General features: G+C 40.5%; 1 protein-coding gene and 1 long non-coding RNA gene across 6 annotated transcripts in view; one reads left to right on the top strand and one right to left on the bottom strand.

The window, feature by feature from the left end:
- syt9 (synaptotagmin 9) overlaps positions 1–7,898 on the top strand; it is a 102,395-nt gene extending 94,497 nt beyond the window's left edge. For 2 of the 5 annotated variants that reach the window (XM_003224192.4, XM_016995607.2), the window contains 2 exons: positions 1,078–1,207; positions 1,791–7,898. In XM_003224192.4, the coding sequence (XP_003224240.2) occupies positions 1,078–1,207; positions 1,791–1,898 (238 nt within the window). In that variant the 3' untranslated portion in view covers positions 1,899–7,898. Of the gene's footprint in view, positions 1–1,077; positions 1,208–1,790 lie in introns of those variants that run through there. The other 3 variants (XR_506917.3, XM_016995606.2, XM_008115978.3) reach the window with 3 other exon arrangements.
- Positions 7,899–9,027: 1,129 nt separating this feature from the next.
- The window catches only part of LOC134295399 (uncharacterized), an 82,690-nt gene continuing 65,915 nt past the window's right edge, over positions 9,028–25,802 (bottom strand). The window contains exon 4 of the long non-coding RNA XR_010001958.1: positions 9,028–9,992. This is a non-coding gene — a long non-coding RNA (uncharacterized LOC134295399). The remainder of the gene's footprint in view (positions 9,993–25,802) is intronic.

Raw genomic sequence — 25,802 nt, 5'->3', positions numbered from 1 at the left:
CGTATCTGAGCGACTTTGTCTGCAAAATGGTGTGCGAAATCGCGACACCGAGTTGCTGGGTCGTCCAAAGCCTCCTCCACCACAGGTGGCTGAAGGAGTTCCCCAACGACCCAAAGTAGAGTTATCCAACACTTGCTTATCCAACGTTCTGGATTATCCAACGCATTTTTGTAGTCAATGTTTTCAATACATCGTGATATTTTAGTGCTAGATTCGTAAATACAGTAATTACAACTTAACATTACTGCATATTGAACTACTTTTTCTGCCAAATTTGTTGTATAACCTGATGTTTTGGTGCTTAATTTGTAAAATCATAACCTGATTTGATGTTTAATAGGCTTTTCCTTAATGCCTCCTTATTATCCAACATATTCGCTTATCAAACATTCTGCCGGCCCGTTTATGTTGGATAAGTGAGAGACTACTGTAATTGCATGTGAGGGGGCTTCTGGGGCTCCTTTCTCACTCATTTTTAGAGCTACTGGGATGAAACTTGCTACAATGTAGAACATATTTACCACTGTTACCCCCCCTTCCCTAAGATTCAGAACGTTTCACTTATCTATTGATTTTTGAGGAATTTTAAAGCTTTTTTTGTGGCAACCAACGCACACAAATTAGCCCTAGAAGATTGTGATACCCTCAAAATGAACCAAAAAGAATTGTGTTTGCCTATTAAAAAGTTGTGTGGGTTGTGGCAACCAACGCACACAAAATAGGCTTGCAGTCACTCGAAAAGATACTGCTAAAATGCTGGGGGGGGGAGACAAAAGGCAAAAAGTGTGTACCCACTCCCAGAAAGCAAGCAAAGCCTCAACTTTAAGCTATCATCGACTCCCTCCCCCCCTCTCTCTCATGCTAGTAACCTAGGACCCTTCCACACCGCCATATAACCCAGGATATCAAGGTATAATAATCCAGAATATCAGCTTTGAACTGGGTTATCCGAATCCACGCTACCATATATCCCAGTTCATATATCACCTACATTTTTTTTTTCTTGGAGAATTTTGGAATTATATGGTTCTTGAATGTAAAATTTTAAGAAATAAATATTATTGAACCTTTTCACAGTGTAGGTCACAATGAGGTCATTGGAGTCTGTCAAGTAGGCAACGATGCAGACAGCCTTGGTCGAGACCACTGGAACGAAATGCTCTCGTACCCTCGGAAGCCCATTGCTCATTGGCACCTGCTAGTAGAGGTAAGGCTTCTCCATCTCACAATCTGCCTTTTACATTTAAAAAGAACCCACTAATACTGGAGAAAACCCCCATCCCACCACAAATCCATTTGCATAGATTAAATCCTGTTAAACACATTAGAGTCCAGAGGTTTAAAGTAAGATTGATGTGGAGTGCAAGTAAAAGCTGACCCTCCAAGACTTTCTTTGGAATATCAGGGTAAAATACATCCCAATCAAAGTAAAATCCAAATATTATTTATATAAGTTTTCTTTTGTTTGTTTGTTTTTTTTGCTTCAGTGTGGAAAATTTTGAGTAGATAACTATGTTGTCTACATTCTTTGACAAGTTCTAGTGTACTACGTTACCTCTTTCTTATCTATTTATTTGCATATGTAGAATAAGTATGACAAGGGCTTGTTGTTATGTTTATGTACAGAAGAGGAGTATGGCTTAATATTGTGTAATAATGTAACTCCACTATGGTGTCCAGAGGGACATCAAATTAATGTTGAAATTAGTGTCCTCATAGATTAGGACATGAACTCAAAATTTCTCCTCAAGTTACAATTAGATTCCTCTGTTTCTTTTGTCTTTATTTAGGGCCCTATTGAGCAGAAATGTTATGCGGGCCTTCTGCGCATGGATGGCTGCCGAAGAGGCTTCCTCACTCTTTTAACCTATTCAGCAGAAATTTGGCATTCCTGTTGAACCTTTTCTTAGCCATTTTCTCAGGGGCCATTCCGCAGAGAGTCCAAAGGGGTAAAGACATCCCTTTAATTCCATTATTTGACCCTCACCCCTTTCCCAGCACCAGAATATATTAATCCTAAACTACAAGGTGCAAAACTGTTTTTTAGAAACAAATGTACTTTGATTTCTTTAGTTTTCTGTAGTTTAATTTTAACATAAATACCCATGGTTTATTGGTAACCACCCATTTTGTCATCTATTCCCACTAAATCAATTGCATTGTTAGCAGCATTATCTTCATCTAGGTGATTATCCATGTTCATATACATTTTTAAGAGTCATGGGAAAATGTTTCTTTGCATCATTATTAGTAGTGTTATAAATGGAAAGTATCAACTTGCACTGTTTTACAGTCCTTGCTCCATTGTCAACTAGTCCCAAAATCATTCCATCAATAGACATTTCTCCATGTTCATAGTGCATGAATTAGATGTAATTATATGGATATAGGAAGTTGTGTTTCTTATCCTTTTCAACAATCAATGGCAACTACACATGATCTTCACAAAGCAGAGTTGTTTTCGACTAGTAGATACCTGTATGATTTATCGTACAGTATATAATAAAAACTGTGTAGGGACCAGTAGCATACATCACAGCTACACACTGCGCCCACAATAGCATTTTGAGCACTTGAGTTTTATGGATTGTTCTGAGTTATGGAACCAAGTACAGTTTAAAAATAAATACTGTAGTTTAAAGTAATTATGTGTCTTATTAAACTTGACCATCATCATGGTTTAAAAAACTTCTTTTAGCAAACTTATGAAGCTTACTTCTTTATCTGTTCTGAACAAGAGCAAAGTAAAAACAGGTTTGTGTTATGGCCAGACTTGTTGGTGTTATTATGTGGTAGTCTTTCAGTGGGTTTTGTTATTTAGAGAACAATTCGTTTGGCCTAATTCAAATTTGTTTTATTTACTTTGCAGCTCCGTTCCTAAAGTGTTTGAAAAACTTGAACTCCCCGTCTTCTTCCTTTGGAAAAGGCTGAATAAACTAGTTCATTTAGCAAACTTTGGAGAGAGACTTCCAACACAGCAACCACAGCTCATCTGGGAGAAAAATAAATCATTTAAACCCTTATTATATGACATGTAAAGATAACAAACCAAAATATGAAATGACTGTTAGTAGAAAATCTGCAGAGCAGTCTATCTTTGTTAAATATCTGAGGATGAGGAGCTACGTGTTTTGTTAATCATCGTTAAAATCGAATGTTGAGTATGTCTGAGAGGCACTACTATGTATGGGCAGGGGGAAAACAAAGTAACTTCAACATTTCTAGTAATTCTGCCATTGAGAAGATTGTCCAATTAGTAGAGTGTGTGTGAGTCTTTTTTATTCTGTATGAGATTCCATATTACATTTTCAAAGCTTCAGATTTTGTGAAAACTTTCTTGTCTTGTCATGCATATATAATTTCCATCTGCAATGTCAAATATTTATCCAACTCCCATAGTTATGTGGTAGCATTCAAAATGTGTGAGAGTGGGCTCAACCCCTCTTCCCCATTTCAAATTGGACCGAACTCTTCTGTAAGTGGGATGTTTGAAAGCTCAGGTATCACATTTTTAATGCTTATTGTGGATCCAGATGCTGCCTCATATATTTATAGAATATCCTGGCCTGATGATTCCTGAGATTCTATACCTGCAACAAACCTTTCATGTTATGCTCAGAGGGTTTTTTTCACTTGGTAAAAGTGGCAAGAGTTGCAAGAAAAACCCACAGAAGAAAGGTCATTGTGCTATCACCTTTGGTTGGCATCATGTAGCAGACATTGTCCAAGTTAAATTTAACCAACCTAATCCTAAAACAAAACCATACAGGAGGAAGACTTACAAATAATGTTTATAATCAGTTTTCATCCAACCATATTTGACCAGATAATAAAATAAGAGTATATGTAGAAAACTTTAGTTTTCTAGCATGATACATACAACTAAATTTCTATGCAGGTGGTTCTCTTTAAAATAGGTCATATAACATACCAAAGTTATGGTGGGCAGTGCTAAAATACCATGCAATTAAAAGCAAACTGAAAGTGCTATTTTGTTACATCATATTCAAATTGAATATATAGGACCATAAGCAACTTTAAGTAGCCTTCATAAACATACAAGAAAATACTAACCAAGCATCATGTAGCACCATCATCTCTCTCAGGTGACCCTTTTGATAGTTGCATTTCATCCTCTATAGATTTTGCTACTCCCTATCAAATTTCTTGGCAGATTTTACAATGCTTTAGTTTAATGTTTAGTCACTCTCAGTGGGACTGCAAGCAGTCAGGTTGCCTGTGGCTACAGCTGGTCACATATGCTAAGCCAGGGTGTCCATGGTTCCTGGATTTAAGGTGTTGTGTAGCCATGGCCAGTAGGTTAGATTCAGACCTGTGGCTCCACAGATGGAATGCTTTCCATTGTATAGGTGAATCACATCCATGGAGGTTCCCAGACCATTAAGTCGACAATTCTGCATTGAAGTAACAGGATTGTTGCCAATTTCCACCCCTGCACACAGCTACACACACACTGCCCCTAGTGCCACCTTTTGTACTCTTATTGGAAGTCAGCACATCCAGTCCAAGACAGTGTATTTTCAGATGTACATGGGAGAGATCTTATGGCATTTGAAAAAGGATGAGGGTAAACTTAACAAGAAAGATGACAATATGGAAACCATTGGAATACTGTTAAGTTTTTTCTTGACAATTCTCTCAATTGAAAAAGTAAAATATTGCAAATAGGAAAGAATTGTAAGATATTGAAAATGAATTTTTTATAGTTGGATGCTTGAGTGTGAGAGGAAATATTTTGAAAGGAGCGAAAGTGGGCCATGGATACTGTTTGGACATTTGTTTCTATGCCACCTTCACACATGGGCAGAGGAGAGGCAGGTTTCTGGCTTTCTGTCCTTCTCTTGTTCCCATTTCTATATGGCAAAGTTATATTTTCAGGTCAGTCTCAATGAAGTCAGAAGCGAGTCCCCTTGACTTCATTGAGGCTTCCCATCAAGTCAATGAAGTTGTCAGAGTTACACACTCATTAGAAAACTGATACATTTCTTATTGTGGATACCAAACCTAGGATCAGAGTAGCAATCTACATTTTTAATCAATATGAGTTTTTAATGTATATACACGCAGGAAATTTTCCACATTCAAAGAAATGCTGGCTTAGACTTCCATCTTCTCAAGCATATCCAGCAAGTGTAAGCCCTTGTTTGAATTGAAAACCAGAATTTCAGCTACGTTTTCATTTCAAATGTGGTTTGTGTAAACCAGGAAGTGCAGGAATCATCAACAGGAATGTGAGTAGTTTATTTGGGACATCTGTGCCAATGACCATCTGCCTAGGGCAGGAAATATAGGAGTATGTCAGTGTGCAAAGAAAGGGGTAGGAATGTGATCAAGAAGTCCTTTAGGAAAAGATGGGTTAGCTCCACCATATGTATTTGTCTCAGGTATAATATAACCCATAGCATTTATCCAGGCTCATTAAGCATCACACATTTGTTAAATCACAGATTTGCCTGTTATTCATACAAGGAGGGTTTGTAGGGCAACCTTATTGTTCAGTTGCCCTATATTAACACAACTGTAATACTCAGCTGCCCAATCTAGTACCGTTCTAGACTAGAGCTGACATTAACTAGTCTGAATTACACAAAGGTTGATTTAGTGAAAGTCTAATAGCAGGAGGCCTACATAATTCTTGATGTTGTGTTCATACCCCCCAACCAGTAAAAAAAATTAGAACTGCACTACTTTCATGATGTTCCACTTTCCACCCCAGAGATGGGCAGGCACACTGACCAAAAAGCATGAATTCAGTTTTCACACAAGTCTTTCTAGTTTGTGAGGAATAGTCATAAAGGATAACTTTACAATTCATTTAAAAGTGGAATCTCACCATCGTTGATCATCTATTAAAAGATTCTGAAGACTTATAGTAGTTCTTGGGAAATATTGAGTAATGAAAGAAAAACAAATCAGCCAGAGTTGGAAGAAACCAAAAGTAGGTTAAAGAAGTCTCTGGAGTGTTCATTTTTGAGTTATGTTCCTGTTCAAGACAACTTAAAAATAAGATTCTTAAAATGTATATATTTCAGCTAATATAATAGAAAAGGGAGAAACGTTAAAAGTAAGTATACTTTAAACTTGGCCCAATCAGGCTGGAATGTTCTAAATTATCACAGCATTCTCTCATTCTGTCAGGAGAACTGTACCTCAAAGTAAAATTGAAAAAGAATGATACTGATGGGGAAAAATTATGTTAGTGACCCATTTTTATAAATTTTTCTGTGAAATATCACAACAGTCATTCTTTCTGTCAACATGGGTTACTAATGCCTGTCTCGCTTTGGATCCTACTGTCATTAATGAGTGTTGCCTTCCTCATAATTGTGCTTCAGAGTAGCCTCATTAATAATGAAATAAGCTGTGCCCAAATGACATGTGATGTAAATGGAACTGTGCATTCCATGAGTTAGATATCTTTAAGCATTGTATTAAAAGTGATTTCTAATGCAGTGGGTTAGGCAAGGAGCTACATCTGGAAGCATGCCAGGGTCCTGCAATGCCCTCAAAGGGCCTATTAATCCAAATGACTGTGATGGGACCACACTCAGGAAGGATAACACCACAGATGCACACCTCAGCCGAAACAGTATTGAAGATGGCATGTATTGAAGATGGGCTGTTTTGGAGTTGTCTTGTTTAGTTGATAGTTGTTTTTGTTCTTCTTCAACTCAAACAAAGTGAATACAGATTACAGTTTATCAAGTGGAAACAAGTTTGAATGTTCCTATTTAACAAACAGATCCTTTTTACCATCTTGCCAAAGAATCTGGCACATTTTCACACAACTACCACATTATGATTTGGCTTTAACCAGCAGGGTACCATTCTGGGAACCCTGGGATTTACAATTTAGGAAGAGGCATTTAGAATGATCATCTAGAGGGCCTCATCAAACTACAAACCCCAGGATTTCATAAAATGTTGCCATGGTAGTTCAAGGCCTCCCAAAGAATAGTACCCTTCCGCACCTCAGAAATCTGAGAAGACAAGGGATCTATTCTCACAGCACAATTATAGCACCATGATTCCATTTTAACTGCATGGTCCATTCTACAGAATGCTGGGATTTGTAGTTGGTTGAAGCACTCCTTTGCCTGACAATTCTATATAGCTTCTTCCTAAACTGCGAATCCCATGATTCCATAGCATGTTGCCATGCCAGCTAATGGCATCATAGCTCTGTAACTATGCAGTGTGAAAGGACCCAGGGAGTGGTAAAAATCTGGGAGGATTACTGCACAACTAGTTTAGCAAGTGGTTATAAGTACAACATAACTGGACGAAACTTGATCAGTGGTAATCTGTATCCATTAATAATCATCTCTCAAACTGGAATGTTTTTTCCATTGCATGCTGGACAGCCATCCTCTTCATTCACCCCCTTTATTTATTTAGTGTTCATCACAAAAGTTATGTAAAGGAAGACTTGTGTTATTTGAGTAATATAAGACTTTGTCTTTTGAACACAAAAACATTGTATTATACTTTAATATGTGTTGATCAATAAGTAGTCCTTGTACATCTATGTTCAATGTCAAATTTTGGAATGTAAAGCCACATCTTTGTCAGGATTTTGTCCGTCTGGTGGACTCCCCCCCCCCCCCCCTCCCCTTGGCTTTGTTCAATAGAGGTAATGCATGATTCATTCGCGGTTAACAGTTTGAGGGATGAAACAAATTTAACATTTCCTAATTTTATAAAAGTATAATATTCTTATAAATAAAAGCAAAATGTGCTGTGGTTTTATTTATATAGATCTTGTCAGTATGAACAACTTTGTTCTTAATAAAATATGTAAGAAATTGTGCCATTGTAATTTATGCCTATTTTGTATTTATATATTAAAGTTAAAGTGAATGTTTCAAGAGCTCACATTCAGTGCTTTAAAATTGTTTTAATTCCACCCTCCCCCAAATACAACCTTTAAGGTAATTTTCTCTGGTGCAAAGGCATAAATTAATGCTGGAAGGATAATAAGCAACTGCTTTATGCAAACCAGGAGAGGACAATGTCACAAATACATTATTTGGGTTACCTATTGGGATGAAAATCTGCAGGATAAAAAAACCTATTTCTACAGAGTTAAACATTATTTCCTTAAGCACCACTGAGCAATTTAAGGGGAGTATTATGATCTAGCTTACCCACCCACCACCTTCCACATGTTAATGTAATTTTTTAGAGTGACAAGGGTATAATTTTTCCTGTTTCAATGAGTAAGACTGATTTTCTAACCGCTGTGCTTGACATGTCATTCAGCAAAATTGTTAGGTGCTGCTTAGGTAGATTCCTCACACATAAAAGAGGAATTAAATAAAAATTAATTCTGGGTAAATTCATACACATTTGTTTTGCTCACCAGAGTTTACTGCATTAAACACAGTGAGACTAATGCTGAGATTATATGCAGACTTGTTTTTGAATAAACATGGCTAAAACTAGGCCAAGTAATAAGATATACTCTAGAATCCTAGACCAGCTCTGTGTATCTGTGTAACTATGTAATATTTTCTGGCAGGCACAAGAAAGTTGGCATTTAGACCAACCAGCAAGCAAGACTATGACAATGACTTGAAACAGGGGTCCTACTTCTGGTTGTCACAGACTTGCTCCATGCCAGGGAGAGTGGAAACATTATCCAGCTGGATCAGAAGCTGAACCCACCACCAGATACAGTGGTAGGCTGTGGTAACATTTATGTAGGTTTCCAGGAAGATTATACAGTATTCCTAGGTAAGGATCATTTACAAATCTGTAACTCCAGGTAACATATCTATAATTGCAATATTGAGTATGTACCACATTTTCTAGACATGGGATATCTTGTGAAAGATGTCTGTGATTGGTAAGGATAAGTATATTAAGTGAATAGTTCACTTATTCTGAAAGTTTCTGAACTATTCAATGGAGCTGTTTTTGTGGATTCCATAGGTGTCACCAGGAAACTATGTGTTTCTTTCACACTGAACATGTTCAGTGAACACCAGAATTGCGGGGGGGGGGGGGGGGGGGCATTAAAATCTGTCCCTACCAAGGCAGAGATCAATAGGTATATGCAACCAAAGCATTATATCACCTCTCCAGGAACATCTTAATCTACTGTGGTGGAAATTTTGTATATGTACATGGCTGCAGGTGAATACAGGATCAATCTAAATATAATACTTCTGGAACATGGCCATACAGCCCGGAAAACATACAACTACACAGTGACTAAAATCGTGTGCAGGGTTGCATTGTATATATGTGGAGTTACACATTGTTGCACATTGTTTGTGCTATGAAAGTTTTATGTTGTATAGCAAAATGGGATGAGTGGATGGATGCATATCTTGGAAGTGCCACCAAAGGTACAACGGAATGTGTATCCATATTCATGTGTGCTATGCATGTGAATAGAACATAGTACCAAATATTAACTTTTCCAAGCTCATGTTATACTGGAAGACTTTGTCACCATCAAAGTATCTCAATGCTAGTTAAAGCAGATGAAATTCTGTCTGCAGCCGTAAGCAACCACTGAAGAATTTAGATTTTGTACATACACTATTGTATTGCTGACAACAATCTTGGGTTTATAATTTAATAATGTTGATTCCAGTGGAATTTAATTCTAATGTCAGTTTTCTTAGGACCACATCTTCAGCTTTTCACTCTTTTATATAATTCTTTATTTGTATTATACCTTACAAAACCTTTTCACTGTCATCCTAAACTTCCAATTTATTTTTAATCATATATAGCACCCATGTGAAATGGCAGGCCGTTTTAGGGTCAGCTGCTATGGTCCTCCACAAGCATATATAAATATAACTTCTGATGTCATGAATACAAAAATCCATAGTCCATTTGATGGTTAAGTAAAACATAAACATATGCTTGTTTTTCTTTGTCTAATTATAAACAGATGAAATTACTTCCCGCTTTTTCCATTTGCCTCGAGCCATTTCTGAATGCCTACTTTCTTTCTGTTATAAGAGGGGGGAAAAAAGAAAGAAAAGAGGAGAGGAAGGGAAGGAGAAGAAAAAACAAGAGATTACATACTCATAAAAGCCAAACAAATAGCAAAAGTTGTGGACTTCTGTTAAATGTCATTTTATTGTCATGTATATTGGAAACTGTGATGACATTTTGAGCAACATGTTCTGCATAAAATGTCTATGGTAATTCTGTTCCCAGCTTTTTGAAATGCACACTCTGCCTGCATACATACATATAGAGACAGAAATTGTAAAGGTAGAAGAAAAGTTTTTAAGACTAATTCCACAAGATTATCACACCAAGTGCCAAAGTTTTCATGCACTAATCCTAATTGTGTCAGGTCCATAATGAAAAGTGCTGGAATATTTGAGATCAATTTTGTTCCAGTGTAATTTATTCTTATTTTGATTCTTAGTAGAGCAAACACCAGAAAAATTATTTGAGAGATCAATTTTCATTTTGACAGAATTTACTAGTATAAACACTGAAATATGGCCCTCCATCAATAGTCAGGCCTTAGAATATGAAGGTTGGGTCACCAAACAACAGCGTCACATATCATAGTATGTAGTTGTGAAGATTCCAATTTTATATTAGGAAAAACTGTTCACAAAACTTGTGTTAGCCACACTTGTATACAAAATTATGCACATCAGAAGAAAATACAAACGTGTGCATCCATTTTCATGCCAGCATTTCTTTAAAGTTCCTAAAAGATACACAAAACGCATCTAATCATGGGAGATAACAGACTAAAATTAACGAATTTGTCCTTCCTTAACTTCTGGGCTTCCCACTGAATGCCCCTTTAAATCAGGAGGATCTTGTCAGGATTTCTCATCCCTCACAAGAAGCCTGTCATTTCTAGACTGGAGTTCCATAACTGAGTCACCAAATATTTTTTTATCTACAGTGTCCTTCCAGCATAGCTAGTGATGAGATATTATGAGAATTGGCACTGAATGGCATCTAGATAGACTAAATTTCATGTCTAGATAGACATTAATTTCTTGGGGTTTTTTTTTAATCTCCCATTTCTCTTCAAGAACTACGTGAGATAAATGCTAAAGGCTAAGGGAGAGGGGAAGGAAGAAGGCACTCCCCGTGTTTCCTTTAAATATAGGAGCAACATTGCCTCAGCCACCATTGCAAGTGAGCTTGGAAAGAACTGGAGATCTAGAGTAACAGCAAGCGAGCGAGGAGTTACTCAGTGGCAAGTAACTAGCTAGGTGCTGAACTTGTCCATTTTCAAAGGCTTTTGCATGTGCCATGCACACTTAGCCTAGTTTACCACAGCTTAGGATTCCTTTTAGGATCGCCATAGCCAAGTTCAGGATCCTTTTAGGATTTTTCTTTGTGTGTGGGTTTTTTTCTGTTTAGGAATCATTGCGGGGGGTTTTTCCATTTTTTCCCCTTTGGATTTCTTTAATTTCTTTAATTTAAAATTCTACAATTTTTTATTTTCTAGTCTATTTTAAGTCTATTCTTGGTTTCCTTTTTTGTTTTTTAAAGTATAATTCAATTCAGTATAAAGTCCAGTGTGTGTGTGTGTGTGCTTTAATATTTTCTGAAATCCAAAGTTGCCAGAGGGATGCTGCTGTTGCTGTTGATTCAGGGCCAATATTAATACAAACAACAAATACAATTTTAGGGGTCAAGTGAGCAGAAGAATTATAGTGTGGGCAAACTTTAATTCCCTAAAACTCAGTGGATGTGCAGATCTTTCTGAAACTTTGGAGGAATGATGCCCTGTTTGTGTTGTGTCATTGTAGAGAAATTCATAGCTCTTGTGGGGGTTTTTTAATGGTTCGTAAAAATTTCTAAAATTTTCTAAAAAAATCAGTAGATTGGTGAAACATTCTGAAATCTGGCAGGCTTACAGTGGTAAATGTGTGCTACAATTGTATCAAGTTCAATCCCAATAGCTCTAAAAATGAGGGAGAGAGGAGCCCTGGAAGTGTCCCCATTGGTGTGATTGGGCAAACAACCAAAAATGAAAAACTAACAAAAATTTTGCAATTTTGTATTAGCTATGACACAGACCGCTTGCGAATTTTTCAAAAAAAATAGAATCAAAATGAGGGTCACCCAAATTTCATAAATACAAATGAAGCAGACTAATTTCTATACTCTCCATTGATGTTTTTGTATAAGTTTCAATCTTTATTGTTCTTAATATATTGCATGCTTCCTTGAGTTTCATTACTATATCAAGGAAAGGATATAAATGGGTATAACAACATCAAAAACAGTAATAGTAACAGTATGTTTAAATTAAAATTCAGAACACATTTGCCATTTTGCCAACTTTAGAGCTAACACTGATACTGCTGTTGAGCAGAGCCGATCCTCCAAAATAAACTCAGAACATCAGCCATGCATGGAATATGTTTGGTAAGCCCCAAATTACAGCCATGTTTGATTTCTTCTGTTTCAAATTGTGCCAGACAGGTTGTGTGCAAGACTACTTTTCCTGTTCCTTAATGAGAAAAAAGTACATTTCAGTGACCATTTAGAATCTCTTTTGTCTCTGTCTTTGTGCTGATTTGCCCTTTTAACACTGTGATCAATAATCTACAAGCTATATATAGCAGTGTTTGCCATTTTCAATTTAATTAAACCACAAGCCTCAATTTCATTCATGGAGTCACTGGGAAGGTCACAGATTTTAATTTATGTCATAAAACTTGGACACTTTTTAACATTTTGGAAGTGCAGATTGCTTTATTTATGTTCTCTCCTCCAAACTACAATTACTACAGTTTATAATTCTATGGTATGTATGATTCCTCCAAAAAAATTGAGGTCATGTTGTGTTACTTTCACTGGAAACTGTATATGAACTTTTAAACATACAATGCGACAGTGCTTTTTAAACAGCCAGCATAGAAGTATTAATATTTAAATTCTTTATTTTATCACAGTATACTAACCAAATGAGTTATGGTGAATAGCCAAGCAATGCTAAGTATATATGTGAATACATTTAGTGGGATTGATTAGTATATATAGTACTGAAACAATTTTCTGTGTGGGAGAAAGATACAATGAAATATTGTAAGTAGAATATTCTCTTTTTTTGTACAGGTATCTAGGTAATGACTCAGGGCAGAAATGTACCAAGCATAGCAATCAGACTATCTTCAGTAATATCTGAGTGTGGTCTATGTATACTGATTGTTGTTGTGTCTGGGTGCCTTCAAGTCTTTGCTGGCTTTGGGAGACCCTTAGGCAACCCTATCACAGAGTTTTCTTGGCAAGATTTGTTCAGACAAGGTTTGCCCTTGCCTTCCTCTAAGACTGACAGAATCCCATGTCCAAGCTATGATTCAAACCCTGGTCTCCAGAGTCAAAACACTACACCAATGCTGGCGCTGTGTGTTCTGGTGCCCATTGTGATATACAGGACTTTTGTAGGGAGATGCAGTATCTGTCTGAGAACATGCTTATTGCTTGCAACCACCAGAGCTTATATGGCCTTCATCACTTCTTATCTAATCCGTTATTAAGGTTGCCAGAGTAAATATGTGAGAGTCTACTGTAACTTTAATTCTGAAGAGATTGTGGAGCAGGATGAAGTACAATACAACCCCTGCATCCATGGGAAGTATGTTCCAAGAACCATTGTGGATACCTGAAACGATGGAAAATAGCCAACTCAGTATTTTGACTATACTTGTGGCAAGATTTATTTTATTTTATTTTATTTTTTTGAGCATGAAACTGGGGGTATAAAATCTGCAAATTAGGTACTGTATTGTATACTCAGACAAAATCAGTTCTTTCTCATTATTAACTTTTGGCATCTTGACCATACACTGATGTTGCTTGACCACACATGTCTCACTTTTCATCTATGAAATATTGGTGGGGGAAGGAGATGCCATGCAGATGATGGAATGAACTTGTTTTCTGCTGCTCCAGTGGGTACTGGCCTGTGTGTACATTTTTGAAAAGCAGCCATAGAAGGCCATTTCTCAAGGATGGTTTATCAGTGGACTACTTGGCTTTTGGTGTCCCTTCCAACTCTGTCATTCTCTGGAATGGATATGATACAACCCAATCAAATGTTGCTGGTTAAGTAAGTTTGCCTTTTTACTGGTTTCTGAGTGGGGTCTAAGATATCCTTCTGCAAGCGTTTTCCCAGGTTGTGCATCAGTAGGTGGCACTGTAATAAAGACATGTGGACACAGCTACACATCGCCCCCACACCATTCAGAATGCTTCTTTTGGAATCCCAAAGTTTCCAAAGTTAGACTATCACAACATTACACCATGCTGATTCTCAATAAGATTCCAGACTTAGCTTTCAATCCCCTGCACACATTTATCTAGGAGTAAATTTTCTTGAGTTCAGTGGAACTTACATCTGAGTAGATAAGCCAATGTTAACTTCCAACACCATTCTTTCCATTGAAACCAGTGGCATTTAAATACTTTTTTCTTTTGATTGTGATCAGGATTTGTATTATCACAAAGCCAGCCAGAATGCCCCCAGTGCTCTGCAATGTCACATTTCCTTAATTCTTTCTTGCCTCAAGTGCCCTACTTTGCTTCAGCCTCTAACAACATATTTGTGTTTGTTTTGCTGTTTTGCTCCCTCCAAGACAACCAGCATGGGCCCATTTTGCACTTTGCCTTAAGTTACAGCTGGCTTGTAATTACTGCCTGAAACTCAATTAATAAGAGCTTGCAGCACCCTGAAAAGATATAATTAGGGAAATGATTTGTACGTCGATTTTGCTGGCACACTCAACCATCAATTAAATCATTAGCCCTCTAATCCTTTTTGCAGGCTGGGAAATGTTTCTATGAGTCAGTAATTCCTAAAGCCACCAGAAGCTTGTTTTCAGATGGCTTTTAAGTGAAATTATTGAGCTTATTGCATGTATTAAGGTAAGTACATTTCTGCAACGGAAATGAGGATTGGAGTGCTTTCCATCATACTGGAATGTGCAAAAGCAGCACAGTCCTCTCATGAGTGTTGGCTATTACTTAACTCCAAGGGGTTTAGGTTCAATTTAATCATTATGAGAGCAAAGTGGTTGCTGGAAGGAAAATGTTTTCCATGTGTTACTAGTTCCAAATAGTTGTTCAGACACATGTATTTCATTTCCCATCTTGAATGACAAGCTCCATCTCCATCCCTGCAGATCCCTATAGACCTAACATAGAGATGGGATCCCAGATGATCCAGGTGTTGTTCAGCATCCATCAATACTAGCCAGAATGGTGATGGAGACAGGTTAGTGTAGTTCAACAACCTTTAGAGAGCCACTCATTCTCAAACTAGTGTGATACTATAAACTGTCATCTTACAGATGTTCACAGCTATCATCCTGTATGTCAAAGCATTTCTGGAGAAGCAGTCATGCTACCACCTGGATGTTTGAACTGCCATTTAGACCGACGGGAAACCAGTCACTAATACCAGGGACCTCCAGGTAGAAGAGAGAAATACTCTTGCCAGAAACCATTGAGAGCAACAGCTAGTCAGAAGCAACATAACTAATCTAGAAAGACTCGTGGAATAACCTACCATGAGGCAGCTTCCAACCTTCCAACATTTATCAGTTTGTGCACTCGTACATCTGGGTGGCTTTGAATTTGACTGGATTTGATCACATACATATTCTGCAATCTGGAGTATTACAGATGGTGATTGCTATTACATTTTAAAGCAGATCAGGCTTTCAAGTAAATAATATGGGCTGAGAGTAAAGGTGGAAGAAATGTCACTTGGCCAGGCATTTTTTTAAAAAGTGTCATGATGGCCAGTATGATGTAGTGGTTTCACTGCTGGTATGAGACTCTGGGAGACTAGGGTTCAAAATCTCACGTGGCCACAGAAACACACTGGGTGATATTGTGCAAGACACACCCCCAGCCATAGAGGAAGGCAATGGATAATAATAATAATAATAATAATAATAATAATAATAATAATAATAATAATAATAATAATAATAAATAACAACAACAACATTGCATGGAAAGTTCCTTGACAAAATTGAAGGAAAAGCTGATAAGGAGAAGACCTGGCTATGGCTCACGAATGGGACCCTGAAGAAGGAGACAGAAGACCTGATCCTTGCAGCCCAGGAGCAAGCCATCAGAACAAAGGCAATTAAGGCCAAGATCGAAAAATCAGCTGATGACCCAAAATGCAGACTGTGCAAGGAAGCTAACGAAACCATTGATCATATCCTCAGCTGCTGTAACAAAATCATACAGACAGACTACAAACAGAGGCACAACTATGTAGCCCAAATGATTCATTGGAACTTATGCCTCAAGTACCACCTCCCAGCAGTAAAGAACTGGTGGGATCACAAACAAAAGTATTGGAAAATGAGCACGCAAAGATACTGTGGGAATTCTGAATCCAGACTGACAAAGTTCTGGAACACAACACACCAGACATCACAGTTGTGGAAAAGAAAAAGGTTTGGATCATTGATGATGCCATCCCAGGTGACAGGTGATTGATGAAAAACAACAGGAAAAACTCAGCCGCTATCAAGAGGATTGAACCTCAAAGACTCTTGCAGAAACCAGTGCAGGTGGTCCCGGTGGTGATGGGCACATTGGGTGCCGTGCCAAAAGATCTCAGCCGGCATTTGGAAACAATAGACATTGACAAAATTACGATCTGCCAGCTGCAAAAGGCCACCCTGCTGGGATCTGCGCGCATCATCCGAAAATACATCACACAGTCCTAGACACTTGGGAAGTATTTGACTTGTGATTTTGTGATATGAAATCCAGCATATCTATCTTGTTGCTGTGTCATAATAAATAATAATAATAATAATAATAATAATAATAATAATAATAATAATAATACTTCTATATATATAAAAGAGTGATGGCATCATGGCAATTCACAAAACAACAAAAGTACAGGCCCCCCAACCTCAAAATTTGACAACACAACCCATCATCCACGCCTCAAGGTTGATACAACAAAAAGAAAAGAAAAATAAAGTCCTAATTAGAGGGAGAGCAATAATTTTTTTTATCCAATTGCTGCCAGTTTAGAGGGCTAATCTCTGCCCACTTGGTTGCCTAGCAACCAAGGGACAGCCAGGTTTCAGTTAGGGGACAGGCAGATTTAGGCCTCACTTAGACTTCTTCCACAGATTATCTAATTTGCACTGGATTATATGGCAGTGTAGACTCAAGGCCCTTCCACACAGCTATGTAACCCATTTATAATCTTATATTATCTGCTTTGCACTGGATTATCTTGACTCCACACTACCATATAATCCACTTCAGTGTGCATTTTATACAGCTGTGAAGAAGGGGCCTCATATAATCCAGTTCTAAGCAGATAATATAAGATTAGAAATATACAGTAGAGTCTCACTTATCCAACGTAAACAGGCCGGCAGGATAAGTGAATATGTTGGATAATAAGAAGGGATTCAGGAAAAGCCAATTAAACATCAAATTAGGTAATCGTTATACAAATTAAGCACCAAAACATCATATTATACAACAAATTTGACAGAAAAAGTAGTTCCATGCGCAGTAATGCTATGTAGTATTTACAGTAGAGTCTCACTTATCCAACACTCGCTTATCCAACGTTCTGGATTATCCAACGCATTTTTGTAGTCAATGCTTTCAATATATCGTGATATTTTGGTGCTAAATTCATAAATACAGTAATTACTATATAGCATTACTGTGTACTGAACTACTTTTTCTGACAAATTTGTTGTCTAACATGATGTTTTGGTGCTTAATTTGTAAAATCATAACTTAATTTGATGTTTAATAGGGTTATCCTTAATTCCTCATTATCCAACATATTCGCTTATCCAACGTTCTGCCGGCCCGTTTATGTTGGATAAGTGAGACTCTACTGTACTGTATTTACAAATTTACCACTAAAATATCACAATGAATTTAAAACACTGACTACAAAAACATTGATTATGAAAAGGCAGACTGCGTTGGATAATCCAGAACATTGTATAAGCGAATGTTGGATAAGTGAGATTCTTCTTTAATATGAAATAATTACTGGGATAGAATAATGCAAAACAATATAATCTCTAAAACCAGGACAGTAAATAAACGGGAATTCCACACAGGAAACAATCAGGGCCAGCTAACACCTCCCAACGAAGTATTCCCATCATCAAAGTCTGGCAAATCCTGTTTTCTCAGGGCCACAGACAGTAGAAGCACATAAAATATCGCAAACAACACCACTCTGAAAACAAGGGAATTCCAGACAGGAAACAATCAGGGCCAGCTAACACCTCCCAACAAAGTATTCCCATCATCAAAGTCTGGAAAATCCTCTGTTTTCTCAGGGCCACAGACAGTAGAAGCACATAAAATATCGCAAACAACACCACTCTGAAAACAAGGGAATTCCAGACAGGAAACAATCAGGGCCAGCTAACACCTCCCAACAAAAAATTCACCCAGGGAGGAAACAGCCAGGCTTTAAAGCTGCAAGGCCATTACATCCTAATCATTTTTCCTAATTGCAGCATTCATACTTGCCTCCAACAAACAAAAAAAACCAATCAGAAATATTTTATATTCACAACCTTTAGGAAATAATATCCCCTGATGGCGCAGCGTGTTAAAGCGCTGAGCTGCTGAACTTCTGGACTGAAAGGCCACAGGTTTGAATTGGGGGAGCGGAGAGAGCCCCCACTGTTAGCTCCAGCTTCTGCCAAACCAGAAGTTCAAAAACATGCAAATGTGAGTGCATCAATAGGTACTGCTCCGGCGGGAAGGTAACGCCGCTCCATGTAGTCATCCCACATGACCTTGGAGGAGTCTACGGACAACGCCGGCTCTTCGGCTTAGAAATGGAAATGAGCACCAACCCCCAGAGTCAGACACGACTGGACTTAATGTCTGGGGAAAACCTTGACCCTTTACCTTAACTACTCCAATTCCTCAATACTTTATTTCCCAGACCACCAGACTTTATTTCCCAGACCACCAGATTGTTTCCTGTCTGGAATTCCCTTGTTTTCAGAGTGGTGTTGTTTGCGATATTTTATGTGCTTCTACTGTCTGTGGCCCTGAGAAAACAGAGGATTTTCCAGACTTTGATGATGGGAATACTTTGTTGGGAGGTGTTAGCTGGCCCTGATTGTTTCCTGTCTGGAATTCCCTTGTTTTCAAAGTGGTGTTGTTTGCGATATTTTATGTGCTTCTACTGTCTGTGGCCCTGAGAAAACAGGATTTGCCAGACTTTGATGATGGGAATACTTCGTTGGGAGGTGTTAGCTGGCCCTGATTGTTTCCTGTGTGGAATTCCCGTTTATTTACTGTCCTGGTTTTAGAGATTATATTGTTCTGCATTATTCTATCCCAGTAATTATTTCATATTAAAGAAGAATCTCACTTATCCAACATTCGCTTATACAATGTTCTGGATTATCCAATGCAGTCTGCCTTTTCATAATCAATGTTTTTGTAGTCAGTGTTTTAAATTCATTGTGATATTTTAGTGGTAAATTTGTAAATACAGTACAGTAGAGTCTCACTTATCCAACATAAACGGGCCGGCAGAACGTTGGATAAGCGAATATGTTGGATAATGAGGAATTAAGGATAACCCTATTAAACATCAAATTAAGTTATGATTTTACAAATTAAGCACCAAAACATCATGTTAGACAACAAATTTGTCAGAAAAAGTAGTTCAGTACACAGTAATGCTATATAGTAATTACTGTATTTATGAATTTAGCACCAAAATATCACGATATATTGAAAGCACTGACTACAAAAATGCGTTGGATAATCCAGAACGTTGGATAAGCGAGTGTTGGATAAGTGAGACTCTACTGTAAATACTACATAGCATTACTGCGCATGGAACTACTTTTTCTGTCAAATTTGTTGTATAATATGATGTTTTGGTGCTTAATTTGTATAACGATTACCTAATTTGATGTTTAATTGGCTTTTCCTGAATCCCTTCTTATTATCCAACATATTCACTTATCCTGCCGGCCTGTTTACGTTGGATAAGTGAGACTCTACTGTATATTTCTAATCTTATATTATCTGCTTAGAACTGGATTATATGAGGCCCCTTCTTCACAGCTGTATAAAATGCACACTGAAGTGGATTATATGGTAGTGTGGAGTCAAGATAATCCAGTGCAAAGCAGATAATATAAGATTATAAATGGGTTACATAGCTGTGTGGAAGGGCCTTGAGTCTACACTGTCATATAATCCAGTGCAAATTAGATAATCTGTGGAAGAAGTCTAAGTGAGGCCTAAATCTGTCTGTCCCCTAACTGAAACCTGGCTGTCCCTTGGTTGCTAGGCAACCAAGTGGGCAGAGATTAGCCCTCTAAACTGGCAGCAATTGGATAAAAAAAATTATTGCTCTCCCTCTAATTAGGACTTTATTTTTCTTTTCTTTTTGTTGTATCAACCTTGAGGCGTGGATGATGGGTTGTGTTGTCAAATTTTGAGGTTGGGGGGCCTGTACTTTTGTTGTTTTGTGAATTGCCATGATGCCATCACTCTTTTATATATATAGACTAGCTGTGCCCGGCCACGCGTTGCTGTGGTAAAGTGGTGGTGGTATTGGTTAAAAATTGTTGTGTAATTTTTATTTGATGTTATTTGCAATTTTTTATTAATTTTGTTGTAAGTTATATTTTATGTATTATATTTTATTATTTTCTTGTATTATTTTTAGTTATTTTCTGTTATTATAGTATTTTATTGTATTAATTTTTAGTGTTTTTTTATTTTTTATTGGGTTGCTAGGAAACCAAGTTGGAGGAGCTTAGCCTTCTAACTGGCAGCAATTGGATAAAAGCAATTATTCCTCTCTCTCTAATTAGGACTTTATTTTTCTTTTCTTTTTGTTGTATCAACCTAGAGGCGTGGATGATGGGTTGTGTTGTCAAATTTCGAGGTTGGGGGGCCTGTAGTTTTGTTGTTTTGTGGGTCGCCGTGATGCCATCCCTCTTTTATATATATAGATTGGAAATTATTATTCATCTTGGCTTTCATTATGTTGGACAAATATGTCTTCCATATTCTTCAACTGTCCTAATCTGGCACTCCCAATTAATTCCCAGCTATCCCTTTTTTCACAACTGCTGTCCATGTTTCTCACCTCTCCTGCGATTTTTCCTTTTTGTCTTCAGCTTATTTCAATTACTGCAAAATAATTTCAACAAGCAAAAGTTTGCATTCAATTGGCTCAATCAAGGAAGGGGAGAGAGCAGCTTCACTCTTCCCTGTGGACTCTTCCTTAATATGTGTTTCAATATTGATCACACTGATATTGCTTGGCCATGTGTCCCTGTTTTTATTTATGGAAGGTTGAAAACTATGCATCTTCTGCTCTTTTGTTTTTGGAAAAACCATTCAAGGGTTGTGTTAAAGATAAGTGAAAAGAATGACATTTCAAAGCTACTGTACACATTGCAAATTAACAAGTCTTCAGAGGAGAATGGCATTAAACCCAAATGTGATATTCATAGATATTTTAACAAAATATGTCTAAGTAAAAGCAGTTTTTAGTTACAGGAGACAAAAGGAACCTCTCCAAATTGTACATAAAGTAGCGTATGGAGGTTTGTTACCTGATCCACAGAAAGCCCCACAGAAGCCCTTCCCCAAGCCACACACCCTGCTCTGAGTGAGTCCCCAACATGCCAATATACTTTCCAATCTGAGGAGCACTTTGGGACTGAGCTTCAAGTCATCTTAGTCATTCAGTTACTAACACCAGGCACCAATTCCTTAGATTAGAGGAAAAGAAGAAATGCGTAGAATTGGATATTATTATTTCTGTATCAAATTCACTAAACCTTAACTGGATTGTTTTAATACTGCAAGAAACAAGATAAACCAACTACTAAGACATCAAACAACACCTACCAGAACCACCCAACTGAGAAAGACCTGAAATACCAAAGACCTGAAATACCAAACTCTACTCCAGCTTGATAGTTCAGAAGTGATATCACACATAGTAATATTAAATGCTTTAGTTAGGCTCTGGAAGCCAGTGGGGAGTCACCTTCTTTCAAGTTACTAATCCCCCATCAAAGAGATCACAGTTGTTCCAAACGAGAGAAGAAACCACATGTTTCTGTTCTTCAGCTATTATAAACCAAAATAATGAACAGAAGTTCCAGAACTAGCATTTTATTAAAAGTATTTTAAAATGAGGTTTCATTTCAACTATTATCAGGTAGCTAAGAGGGAATGTGAGTGGGTGGGAGACTATCCATGCCATTCCGCTTTGGCATGTCCTAAGACTTCACCGTTGGCTTCTGAACCTGATCCAGAAATGAACTTTGACCAGGATGAAGCTTATTCTGACTTTTTACCTAGTCCACAGAGCTCCTTTCAGTTACAGCTGCCAGCTATTGATAGCTCGGATGATTCCTTAATTGGGAGAGAAAGTGAAAATATTACTCCCATAGCTGAACCAGATGTTCTTAGTTCCCCAGATAATGTGTCCTTCAACAGAAGGGATTTTCTGCATCGCCAGAAATCTGAAAAACAAGGACTCCGCAGGAGTAACTGCTTGGCAACTTGAGGGGATAATGGATAAAAGGTTTTCCCTTGAGAACCTTTAGGGAGTTTGGCTTCTCTGGTTTGTGATAAATTTAGGTTCCATAAAAGTGTTTTACACCGTGGACACTTTGTGGTGTCAACATTGCTACTTCCTGAGAAAGGTTCACTGACTCTAGTTCCTGCTTCTTCCAAGCCAAGTTTCCAGATCTTGGCGGCCGAGCTGAGCCGCGACTCCCGAGTAGACCCGGAGTTAAGTCTACTTCCTTGCCTTGTTCCTGAGACAAGTTTTGCCTCAGCTTCATCATGCTCCTGTGTTGATATCAAGAACTTTCTAGTGACTTTGGACTTTGTTATTCAGCCTTGCTCCCTTGTTGTTCCCTGCTCAAGAACTTTCCAACAGTTTCGAGTGTGTTTCGGGTTTTGGACTTTGGACAATAATATTGGACATTTCCCCTCAATTTTCTGGACTAATTCATACCCTTTCATAAAGGACTATTTTCTGTTCAACGCTTCCACCTATTCATTCTTGAATTTATAATTGTTTTAATAAAGATATTATATGATTATTGGTCTCTGTCTGGTTTCCAGTGCTCACGCTGCCTTGGGGTTCAACAATTATTCTGAGACTCTAAGTTGAGTCTGGGGGAGGAGTGCCTCCCCATTACTTCTGATGTGTGCCAATGGGTTTTAATAATAATAATAATAATAATAATAATAATAATAATAATAATAACGATAGCTACTCTGGGACCCTAAGCAGAGTCTGGGAGAGGAGTTCCTCCCCATGACAGCTGATGTGTGCCAATGGGTTTTAATAATAATAATAATAATAATAATAATAACAATAGCTACTCTGGGACCCTAAGCAGAGTCTGGGAGAGGAGTGCCGCCCCATGACAGCTGATGTGTGCCAATGGATTTTAATAATAATATTAATAATAATAATAATAATAATAGTACTCTGGGGAAGACCCAAACATTTTAAAAGGTGGTGGGCTAAAGGGGGTTGAAATGTCCTCCATAGCCCAAAAACCGGGGGGGGGGGATGAGCCTCAGAAGCCCTCCCATTGCCGCCAAGGGTATGAAATTTTTTGTGTTTTTTGTTAGCTAAATGAAAATTCATGTCATATAGGCAGCCCATGTTCATTAGCAGGAACCAAATACGAAAATGAGACGACACGAATGAAACTACACAAAATGAACAGCAATTTCATACAAAATCACAACACTAACAGGCAAGCAGGGCCGGCCCCACCATAAAGGCCATTGACGCCGCCGCCTCGGGCGCAGGTCCCGGGGGGCGCCGTCAGGCTGGGAGGGAGGCGGGGCACCGCTCTGACGGTGCCCCGCCGCCCGACCAGTGCGCCCTGGCCTTGTGGCTCCCTCTTTCGCCGCCCGGGGAGGGGAGGAGGGATCGCCTCCTTCCCTCCCCGGGCGGCGAAGCCTGGTTCTTTCGCCGCCCGGGGAGGGGAGGAGGCGATCCCCCCTTCCCTCCCCGGGCGGCGAAGCCTGGTTCTTTCGCCGCCCGGGGAGGGGAGGAGGCGATCCCCCTTTCCCTCCCCGGGCGGCGAAGCCTGGTTCTTTCGCCGCCCGGGGAGGGGAGGAGGCGATCCCTCCTCCCCTCCCCGGGCGGCGAAGCCTGGTTCTTTCGCCGCCCGGGGAGGGGAGGAGGCGATCCCCCCTCCCCTCCCCGGGCGGCGAAGCCTGGTTCTTTCGCCGCCCGGGGAGGGGAGGAGGCGATCCCCCCTTCCCTCCCCGGGCGGCGAAGCCTGGTTCTTTCGCCGCCCGGGGAGGGGAGGAGGCGATCCCCCCTTCCCTCCCCGGGCGGCGAAGCCTGGTTCTTTCGCCGCCCGGGGAGGGGAGGAGGCGATCCCCCCTTCCCTCCCCGGGCGGCGAAGCCTGGTTCTTTCGCCGCCCGGGGAGGGGAGGAGGCGATCCCCCCTCCCCTCCCCGGGCGGCGAAGCCTGGTTCTTTCGCCGCCCGGGGAGGGGAGGAGGCGATCCCCCCTTCCCTCCCCGGGCGGCGAAGCCTGCTTCTTTCGCCGCCCGGGGAGGGGAGGAGGCGATCCCCCCTCCCCTCCCCGGGCGGCGAAGCCTGGTTCTTTCGCCGCCCGGGGAGGGGAGGAGGCGATCCCCCCTCCCCTCCCCGGGCGGCGAAGCCTGGTTCTTTCGCCGCCCGGGGAGGGGAGGAGGCGATCCCCCCTTCCCTCCCCGGGCGGCGAAGCCTGGTTCTTTCGCCGCCCGGGGAGGGGAGGAGGCGATCCCCCCTCCCCTCCCCGGGCGGCGAAGCCTGGTTCTTTCGCCGCCCGGGGAGGGGAGGAGGCGATCCCCCCTCCCCTCCCCGGGCGGCGAAGCCTGGTTCTTTCGCCGCCCGGGGAGGGGAGGAGGCGATCCCCCCTCCCCTCCCCGGGCGGCGAAGCCTGGTTCTTTCGCCGCCCGGGGAGGGGAGGAGGCGATCCCCCTTTCCCTCCCCGGGCGGCGAAGCCTGGTTCTTTCGCCGCCCGGGGAGGGGAGGAGGCGATCCCCCCTCCCCTCCCCGGGCGGCGAAGCCTGGTTCTTTCGCCGCCCGGGGAGGGGAGGAGGCGATCCCCCCTCCCCTCCCCGGGCGGCGAAGCCTGGTTCTTTCGCCGCCCGGGGAGGGGAGGAGGCGATCCCCCTTTCCCTCCCCGGGCGGCGAAGCCTGGTTCTTTCGCCGCCCGGGGAGGAGAGGAGGCGATCCCCCTTTCCCTCCCCGGGCGGCGAAGCCTGCTTCTTTCGCCGCCCGGGGAGGGGAGGAGGCGATCCCCCTTTCCCTCCCCGGGCGGCGAAGCCTGCTTCTTTCGCCGCCCGGGGAGGGGAGGAGGCGATCCCTCCTCCCCTCCCCGGGCGGCGAAGCCTCCCTCTTTCCAACCCTGGCCACGCCTCCCACGCTGCGTGGGAGGCGGGGCCAGGGCGAATAGCATGGGAGGCGGGGCCAACCCTGGCCCCGCCTTCCACCCAGCGTGCCCTGGCCCCGCCTCCCATGCAGCGCGGGAGGCGGGGCCAGGGCACGCTGGTTGGGAGGCGGGGCCAGGGCGCAGGAGGCGGGGCCGGCGGGGGGCGCTTTTCAGCGCCCCCGCTTAATATTTAAATTTATCTCCGACCGGCCCTGCAGGCAAGTGTGTGTGTGTGTGTGTGTGTGTGTGTGTGTGTGTAGCATGGCATAGCAATTTGAAGATTGAACTTCTACTCTAGAGACCAGAGTTTGAATCACTGCTTGGTTATAGAAACCTACTC

Source organism: Anolis carolinensis, chromosome 1 (assembly GCF_035594765.1).
Source record: "Anolis carolinensis isolate JA03-04 chromosome 1, rAnoCar3.1.pri, whole genome shotgun sequence".
Classification (NCBI taxonomy): domain Eukaryota; kingdom Metazoa; phylum Chordata; class Lepidosauria; order Squamata; family Dactyloidae; genus Anolis; species Anolis carolinensis.
This window is presented reverse-complemented; position numbering and strand designations above follow the sequence as displayed.